This window comes from Corapipo altera, unplaced genomic scaffold (assembly GCF_003945725.1).
Source record: "Corapipo altera isolate COAL_440 unplaced genomic scaffold, ASM394572v1 69, whole genome shotgun sequence".
Lineage (NCBI taxonomy): Eukaryota > Metazoa > Chordata > Aves > Passeriformes > Pipridae > Corapipo > Corapipo altera.
The window spans coordinates 3,510,115-3,519,360 of NW_020884908.1; the positions used below are offsets into that span (position 1 = coordinate 3,510,115).

The 9,246-nt window shown below is 46.1% G+C and overlaps 1 protein-coding gene across 3 annotated transcripts; it reads left to right on the forward strand.

Moving 5' to 3' along the window:
* The first annotated feature begins 822 nt into the window (after positions 1 to 822).
* On the forward strand, positions 823 to 8,916 carry REELD1 (reeler domain containing 1). 3 transcript variants are annotated; one of them, XM_027652804.1, is made up of 6 exons: positions 823 to 1,295; positions 1,877 to 2,099; positions 3,697 to 3,869; positions 4,566 to 4,857; positions 5,530 to 5,593; positions 8,160 to 8,916. In XM_027652804.1, the coding sequence occupies exons 1-6, from the start codon at positions 1,076 to 1,078 to the stop codon at positions 8,742 to 8,744; spliced, it is 1,557 nt and encodes a 518-aa protein (XP_027508605.1). In that variant the 5' UTR covers positions 823 to 1,075; the 3' UTR covers positions 8,745 to 8,916. The 3 variants fall into 3 exon arrangements, with proteins under 3 accessions (XP_027508605.1, XP_027508606.1, XP_027508607.1); XM_027652805.1 differs by having other exon boundaries at positions 4,584 to 4,857; XM_027652806.1 differs by lacking the exon at positions 823 to 1,295 and adding an exon at positions 1,359 to 1,541.
* Positions 8,917 to 9,246: the final 330 nt, after the last annotated feature.

The following is a 9,246-nucleotide window of genomic DNA, read 5'->3' on the forward strand; positions in this document are numbered from 1 at the left end:
TGCTAGAGAGGGAGGTGTAAGCTAGACCTCCTCAGCCTCTGGTTTCCTCTGATTCATTTACATCTATCTATTGACTAAGTGTAACGAAATCTAAGGCACAAAAAGCTGCACGTTGGAAAGAACATGTTAAAAAGCACCATATTAAAATCTGAACCACCTGCCTTACGATATCCATTACAACAAATACCCCACACTCATCCTTCAGCTTCACTTTCAAAAGTGCATTTTGAAAAATCAGAATAACACAATACTCTAATTAATCTGGAAATGTGTTTTATGCCAGCCACCAAACCCGTGAGGTACTGATGACACAGCATACCAAATATTAAACTTGAACTGTGTCTAGAAAAAAATGCTAGTTTGGATTAAAAACTTGAGAATAAGGAGAAATTCTGGTACTAGCCAAAGCTGCCACCAAGTTATCTCAGAGTTCTGACTCTGACTTCACAGACAGCATCACTACTGTGTCGTCAGCTACAGCAAGCCCTGATTGAGAAGGACAAGCCTAAATGCTGCTGGGTGGCCAGACAGGGGTCCAGTGGTCACAACCAGCTGAGCATGAGGGGCAGCCACGTGCTGTCAGTGCTGAGACATGGCTCTGAGATGGCAGGCAGGGAGAAGCTCTGCTCTGGGCACCAGCCCCACATGCAGTGGAGGTCTGCAGCAGCTCTGCAGGTCTAAGGAGAGATGTTTTCCCCATTGAGCAGGTTGTACGTTTGGGCTGGGAATGGTGCTGTGTGCTGAGCGTGGCCATACAGAGCCTTCCCCTCCTCCTAAAGCCCACCATACTTTTCAGAGTAAATCTTCCTTGACTGTTCCCTCCACGGGCAACTTCACAAGAAATACATCCTCCTGTGAGGCCTCTTCCCTTCCAGCCTCAACAATTACTTCAGGATGTGAATGCTGTGGATTCAAAAGTGTCTCCAGGTGCCTCAAAGATAATTTATTTTCCTTTGTTTAAACCCTGTGGGAACGGCGGTTCTGCAGATCAGCTAAATCAATGGCACCAGACAGGCTCACAGGCTGCTGAAGCCACTGCTTTGAAGTGAACCTCCACATTGTTTTCTGCTGTAGGATGGAGGATGGTAGGAGAGCCCACGCTGCCATTGTTGGCTGGGCATGCACCACCCTGTGCTTGGTCTCCTGCGCGGCCGCCTTCTCGCACGGCGCGAGCCTTTCTGCCTGCGCCGACATGATGCCCAGGCACCTCAGAGTGCAGCTGCACAGCCCCAACAGCAACTACGTCACTGTCCGCACCAACATGTCCTTCTACTTCCCAGGTGACAAGGTTCCAGGTAAGGAACAGCTTCCTGCATCTGAAAAATACATGATAACTCATCTCAAGTGATGGTATGAATCTTTGTGAGGTCAGGGAAGAGGGATAACTGGTCTGAGTGAGCAACACCACCGCTTTCGTCATGAGGAAATGAATGTATTTACAGAGGAATTCTGTTTGCAGCACTTGCCCTAAGGTTTCTCAGGTGATGGTTGACTCCAGGTTTTCACCATGTTGCAAACCAACTGTTTGCTGGAGGCAGCTGGTAGGTTTGGGTGCTTTGGAGGGGATTTATTTATCTCAGTTGTGTCTTAACCATACCAGACCTCATTACATGCAATGGCATGAGAGGCACTTCCAGAGGGTAAAGTCACCTTCCCTGCTCTTCTGCACCACACAAAAGGGTCTGGGTGACTCACCTGACTCTTAGGCACAGTTGGCAGCATGTCCTGTTCCCATCATCACTGGTCCTGAGGTGTTTTCAGTGTTGTTGCCCAAGGTTTTCTTTTGGTTTCAGTGCTATCACTTGAAAATCCATTGCAGACAATTAACTCCATAACTAGTAGACAAATCCCTTCTGTCCCATGTTTTGTCTTCCAGTGACAGTGAGGAGCACCCGGGATTATATGGGCTTTATGCTCCAAGCTCGCAAAGTGTCCAACAACGAAATTGCTGGCACATTCATCTTCATACCTCCTGGTTCCAAGCTGCTGACTTGTTTTGAAGATGGGGACACTGTCACCCACTCGGACAAGTCACTGAAAAGAAACCTGTCCTTTGTATGGAAAGCACCAGACCAATCCATTGGAGACATCAAGTTTTTGTAAGGATGTGCTGGTTCCTAACCAGAATTTGTGTCCTCTCAGTTTAAAGGCTTGGCTTTGTTTTTCCATCATACTTGTCCAGCAAAGTGGTTTATGTATCTTGAACCCAATACAGCTAAATACTTACCACATGCTGCAACAGTATCCCAGCTGGCACATAAATCACCATTAATATCTGCTGGGTAGTGCTGCTTTTTATTTACATGGTCACTATTTTCTCAGAACAAATACACTGGCAGATGACAGCCTGGGCATTTAGGAAATAAAAATATTAAGGCATAAAGACAGAACTGTGATCATATTGCCTGTCTTTATAAATAACACAGCCCATAGGATTTCCCTGCCCACAGGATAATCTTGTATATGACCTCTTAAAAAATAATTAAAAATTAGTAGTTTTAAAAAAAGTAAAATGTAAATAGAACTATTCACATTAAAAAGAGAGCAAGCACTACGTCAAAACTTGACATCTCTGTTTTGTACCAAAGTTCCAAACTCTTCAAGTAGTTTGGTTCTGATTTGGAATGAAATAAAAAGTCTTCTAACTGACTGTCTTAGAGGAAGCACAGCAGCTTTTCATTTTGAAAGAGATTAAATTGTTATTTTTTGACTTTACAAAACCACTTAGAAGCTGTTTGGCCAGATCCTTGGCTGCTTCCCAAAACATAAGCATCCTGGTGAGTGCTGTGGCTTGTGCACCTCATCGTGATTCAATAAAAATTCATTGAAACAGAAATATTGATGCTTGGAATTTCCAACTCTGGGCCATTGTTTTAAATCAGAAAATACTATTAAAGCCACATAAAACTCAAGCAACCAAATAAACTCAAACAATACCCAACAACACCTAGTCCTAGACATCCACGTTGATACTCCCTTTGCCCTCTGGCTTTTGACCCTCCAAGATGACTTCTGATAGCTTCTCTCTTTTTGCCCTAACACAGCATCTGGAAAAACTCCTTGTTAGGCTTAAAAATACCTTGTAAGAATCATCTGGCACAGGAAAACCCAAACTGGTTTCCCCTTAGCTAACTCTCAGAAGCAGCTGAGCAATCTGAGCTGAAATTCTCCCAAAATCTCCAGTTTAAATAAGGCTCTCTGGGTGAACAGTTAAAGGTTGGCCAATGCAGTTTTGGCACCTGACAAAAAGCAGAGGATTAGGCAGGCTCAAATATCAGAGGACTGAGAAGAGAGACTTTTTTTTGCCCTTACCTATTCTGCTGTTTGTACAAGTTACATTGACTTGTTTTAATTAGTAAATACCACTGTTGTTTCCCTGCCTACGGAAGATTATAAACTGAGCTAGTCCAAGTTTTACAAATGTACTTCTATTAACATGGTGAATGTAATAGAGCTTTTCTTATTTCTTTTTATTTAAGTTCCCACACATTTTTGGCTGATCTTAATTATGGATGGTGATTCTTCACCCCAAATCTTTCTTATGAGACCGGGTATCTTTCATTTGCAATAGAAAATGTATGACAGGCTAATCCTTTAAAATACTTTTGCATCCATTCTCTCTTCAGATTAAAGCAGTCTTTGTGTTTTATTAATGCTATAGAGCAAATAAATTCTTGCCTAATTATGTTTTAACAGCATCTCCATAGTCCAGTCATACTTTGTTTACTGGGCAAAGATTGAATCTGCTATCGTGGCTCAGGGGGGGCAAAACAAGACGCTTGCTGGCAGCAGCAAGAAGCCCGACGCCGCAGCCCCTGTGCCCTCGGAGGGACCAGATGACACACACCCCACAGGAACGGCGAGCAAAGGTACGGGTTGGCTTCCTGCAGAGTAGTTTTACAGCTTATTCTGGGCAAGCATTTGACACAAGTGACCCAAACAAGCTGGGGGGACCTGTTTTAACTCCTGCGGCCACCAAGGAGATCAGTGATGGCTGTGGTGAGCTTCTTGAAGTGAGGGCATGGGCCAGCACTTGAAGTGATGGAGCCAGTTCCAAGGAGGGTACCGGAAAGTTAAACAGGGCTGCCAGATCTTATGATTCAATGCAAACCCTAACATACAACATACTTTACCTAAAATCCCAGCTTTTGAAGATAAGGAAGTGCAATTAGCAATATTGACTAAGCAGAGGAACATATTTGTCTCTAAATGTGATTACTGCTCCTCAGGTATATATTTAGTTGTACTTATGCAGCCTTTGGTTAGTAAGGAGTTTCATGAATTTACTTATACCCAAAGCAGATGTATTTCTCAGCATTTTTGTCATGGCAATAAGACTGAGTTTTAGTTATTTTGCTTGACCATAACATAGGCAGAGAGCTTTGCTGCTTTAATTTTCATCTGGGTTCCCTCTTAAAAAAAAGTGACATGAAAATAAAAGACTTGCTATTACAAACCTTCCTGGCAAGCGTTGGCACCGAGTGGGATTTGAAATAAACAAACCCAAGACAAGAGACTTCTGCTCCTCTCTCCCTGCTCTTTGTTTTGTCTCCCTGTTGGACAAGGTCCCACCTCTCCTGCAGGCTCCCCCCTGCGCACTCCAGCACCGCCTGCCAGCCCCACTGGCATCATGGCAACACCAGCACCAGAGCCAGGTTTTGGTGTCGGGTCAGATGCCCATCCTATTGCTGAGCCAAAGCAGCCGGCACGGACTTCACGGGCTGTGTCCGGTGGGAGCGTCAGGTCCAGAGGCCGGGCACTGGAGCCATCCTTTCCCACCCAAGAAGCAAGCACGGTGGATGCCTTGCAAGGTTTCCTCTCCCAGAACAATGCCTCCAGCTTCAGCACCTCCAATGGGTAAACTCAGTGGTGGGAAGGGCTATTTCTCCAGTCCTTATAGGGAAGGAAAATAGTACTAGTTTCCCTGCAGATGAACAAGGGTCTGTGTAGGAAGGTGTCTGCAGCTGAGGGGGAGGCAAGATGGTGTTTGCTTGCTGGGATTTTGACACATAATCCTTTGGAGATGACAGACAGCAACAGGGAGAAAATCCAAAACTCATAAGAACCCAACGTTACACTGTTCAGCCCAGTGGAGGACTGGCCAAGTGGCAGAAAAATGTGATGAAAACTATTGGCTGCCAGAATATTTCTCTGAAAGTGCATGCAGATATTCAACGAAGCAGTGAACTCAGCAGACCTATTTCTCCATCTGCAGGGAAAAGGAAAAAAGGATGCAAAGCAATTATGAAATTTGGGCTTGAGGTTGTCTGTTCAGAAGTCTTAGGGTGTTTGGGTTACATGAACTTTCATGCCACATTTCATCCTGTGGGTGAAAATGATGGGGATAGGAATAAATGATCAGGCACTATTAAAAATACAGCCCGTGTGGTCTGCGTTGACTGCATGCGTCCTGAAAACGCTCTAAGGAGCGGCACACTTCTTGGTGGTGTGAGAAACAGGGATTCCCATGTGAGCCAATGCTGACAGGTCTCACTTACTAACCCTGCCTTTCCTCTATCCATATCTTAGAGCAGGAAGCAATGCCAGCGCTGCCACCCCACGCTTGTGTTTGACGTGTACAGACCACAGGCAGGTAAGCACTGCGGTCAGAGAGGATGCCTCCTCCAAGGACTGAAAGGTCTAAGAGAAGATTGAGGATAAAACCTCTCTACTGCATCACAGCACCAAGCAGCCCACATAGCTAAGTGGCTAAAATTACATTGAGCCTGTTAAAAGTTTTAATTTTTTTACTTTAACTGGAAATTAGTTTTCATATCTCTTTTTAGGCATTTTTTTTTTTGAGCCCATTGCCTGGGTTTTTAACAGTCCCACTGTAAAACCAACCTAAACCAGCTTTCCTGTATGTGGACATGACTACTGGGTGTTACTGGGCTGGAAATGTGTGTTTTATTCCTGTGGAAGGCTGAGATGTTCCTTTCCAGGGGGGCTGGATAGATACCACCCAAGAAATCCACCAGAGGTTGAAGACTTAATTTTTCCCAGGGATGGTCAAAGAAGGTCTGTGCTTTCTGAGGCTGGATGGGTCAGAAAGGCAGACATGGTGTGGGGGGGTTAGCCACAGGCATGGGGTGCACTCACCAGAGACTGCTGGAAGAGCAGGAGCTGGCAGGCAGGATGAGCGGGTGAGAGCACCTTTCAGGAGGGGGTGATCTCAGGACAGGAAGCCCAGAAAGGGGTGAAAGGACTGCAGCCTCAGGGGAGTGGGGCAGCTGTATGTGTGGAAGGAGATGTGGGAACTAGGAGGGCATCTGAGGAATTAAGTGGAGAACAGAGGAGGGAGAGAAACCAGAGAATACCAGGGCTGCAGAGACAGAGAAAGATGCTCAGATGGGAACTAGTGGAGAAGCTGGAAAGCAGGGATAGCTTAGAGACACAGGGTACAGTGTTAACAGTGGAAGTCCGCAGAGGATGGAGAGAAGAAAAATACAAAGAAAATAAAGAATTAGATCTGGATTGCAGGATGCCACAGGAGGAAGAGAAATAACCCCACAGAAGAAAAAAGGGGAAAGGGCCATATAGCAAAGAATGAGGCAGAAATATTTAGGAAGGAGCAGAGGACAGAGTACAAGTAAAGGAAAGATATGGACCATAAGCACCTGGCATAGCCACGGAGAGAAGTGGAGAAATGGCAGAAGATTGAAACAAAGGAAAGGAAGAGTTATTGCACAAGGCAAGACAAGAAGAACATAATGAAATAAAAATATTGGGAAATAAGGCAAGAATGGAGAGAAGGAGCATGAAAAGAAAGGAGAAATGAGGTGAGACAGGGCAAGGACTTGTGAGGAAATTCCATTTTCTATCCCAAAGTCCCAAGTCCTGCAGTATATCCTTACAGTATGCTGTTTGCATTTTGAGGGCAAGTGATCCATACACATGCAATCCTAACTTCGCCAGCCAGCTACTTTACAGTTTGGAGTTCAGTCACTGAAAGTCTTCTATTTACTACTGCACTTTACTAGCACCTTCAGAAACTGTCTCTTCCACAAAGGATGCTCTGACCCTCCACTACTTTGCTTCACAGCTTGCCAGGGCTCCTACCTCAGCTTTGTGCTCCTGTCACACTGTCTTCCCAGGAAGCCTTAGAAATCGCTAATGATGGTAGAGGGTGAGAGTTTCTCTGGTGTAATTAATGGAAGTGTGAAAAAGCCTGCTGGGCTGGACAGTCTGGAGAGGTGCCAGTTGCTGAGGGCCAGATTCAAGTCTCACTGGAGCCAAAGGAAAAACTCCAGTGTGTTTTGCAGGTTTTGGATGGGGGCTCAGATGCACAGTGGGAATGGAAAAATTCAAATAAATTGTATGATTGTTTCCCAGTTAGTCTTGGTAACACCTGCAGCAAAGCCTGGGCTGCAGAACTGGCATGGAGCTGCTGTCATTTTGTGACAGATAAAATAAAGTGCATGGAACCAGACTGTCCCCAGAAACAGGAGCAGGCAAGAACAGTCATTCCCACTAAAATGGGTGGTTAAGCAACAGAGGCAGACAATTTCAAACCAGCTGTGTATGCTTAGAAAGCAAGGCAGGCTTTGGGAAGAGTTCACAGATTGTACATGACTGCCCCAAAACCACTGATGTCAAAGGCCATCCCAAGTCTCCTGTGTCCCTCTGCTCCACAGTTTGATCCACAGCCCCAGAAGGCTGATACTGAATCCCAGTAGGCCCACATGACTCTAAACATGAAGCTGGGCTGGGAAGGTCACAGCTGCTCTTTCAGCATGACCCTGGCATCACTCAAAGTGGGAATTGTTTATTAAGTGATTTTTTTTCTGCGATAACTATGGCTGTGAAAAATACCACCATAACAACGGGAACTACAGACCTTTACTTAGGCAAAGCAGTGACTTTCCTCTCCACCTTTGCCCTTCACCCTTGCCCCTTCAACCCACTCTGCCTTTGCCCCTGGGACCAGCTCCAGTGCATTGTCCCTCCCATGGGAATTGATATGGATGGAGCAGGGGTTCATCCGGTTCATTTTCTAAAAGCTACTGAGTAACCAGGGAACGGAGAAGGGTAATTTTAAGGCCAGAGGGACACAAGGGTGTCAAGAGTTGAACTGTACTATGATGTAGGTAGTGAGAACATAATCACCCCCCTTTCTCTTCCCTCCTCAAACACGTTTTGGTGTGTTTTCACTTTCAAAGGCCAGTACCAAGAGCGAGGCCATCTCGAAAGCCTCCCTGCATGTGACAGCGTCTCCCTCTGCCCTGCACGTACACACTCACCTGGGTGATGCTGCTGTAACCGCAGGCTGGTTTGGGGATGCCAGCACTGCTGGCAATTTGTCCTTGGCTTCAAGGCAAATGGCAGAAAGAGAGTTGGCACCGCAGCCAGAGGAGACCGGCACCCGGAGTGAGGAAGAGAAGGAGGAGGATGCAGGTGGGAATACCCTGGCATGGGTAACCAGACCAGCTCCCAAATCTGCTGTTCCTGGGAAAGGGGAAGACCTTGGCAGAGGAAGCCGACTCCTTGCAGCCCAACTTGGCATCCTGCTGGTCTGCACGGTCGCCCTGGGCCTGGCGCTGGCAGCTGCCGTGCGCTGTGTCTGTGCCCAGCACTGCCACAAGCGGACGGAGGTGTCCTTCGGCGAGCCGGACCCCGGCATCGCCGCCAGGGAAAACGGGGAGGCGGTGCACTTCCGAAGGATCCGGGAGAACAGCTTCGTGCTGGTGCAAGCCGAGTACAACTGGGTCAGCCCCTCGAGCACAGGGAAGAAGACAATCATCTGAACATCTGCAACGCTGAAAGCAGCGCTACAGGGGCCAGTGCGGGTGCAAATAGCCCAGGGTGCACGGCACAGGTTATAGGACGTGGTGGTTTAGTTTCTCTGTGTGCTGCCATGTAGGTAAACAAATTCAAAGCAGCCAGTTCAGACACAGGTGTTAGTCAAAAGTATCTAAGCTACAGCTGCTGAGAAAATAGAAGTTGATAGATTGTTCAGTGTGTTACACTTACTGCAATTAATATTGTATATCTGCTCATTAGCTGTCACTGCAACCATGACATACACTTCCTCTGCTGCCTTAAGGGTGTAGCCAAAAATAGAAATTCTTCTTCTGCACTGTGGTATTGACTCCTGTTTAATCTCAGCAAAAGTTTCTAGTGTTATATTTCTCTCTAGGAACTACAAACCCCTGATATAAACCCAATAATTCTCATTTAGGAGCTTACAGGTTTGATTCTGTGCACCTGGCATCTCTTGGATGACAAAATATTTGCTGGTAGATTTTA

What these genes read in the sequence shown, in the direction of transcription:
- REELD1 (XM_027652804.1), top strand. Translation starts at nt 1,076, where the DNA reads ATGGAGGATGGTAGGAGAGCCCACGCTGCCATTGTTGGCTGGGCATGC. An exon ending in ATTGGAGACATCAAGTTTTT is followed by an intron (nt 2,100 to 3,696) that starts GTAAGGATGTGC and finishes ATGTTTTAACAG; the next exon opens with CATCTCCATAGTCCAGTCAT. An exon ending in CACAGGAACGGCGAGCAAAG is followed by an intron (nt 3,870 to 4,565) that starts GTACGGGTTGGC and finishes CTGTTGGACAAG; the next exon opens with GTCCCACCTCTCCTGCAGGC.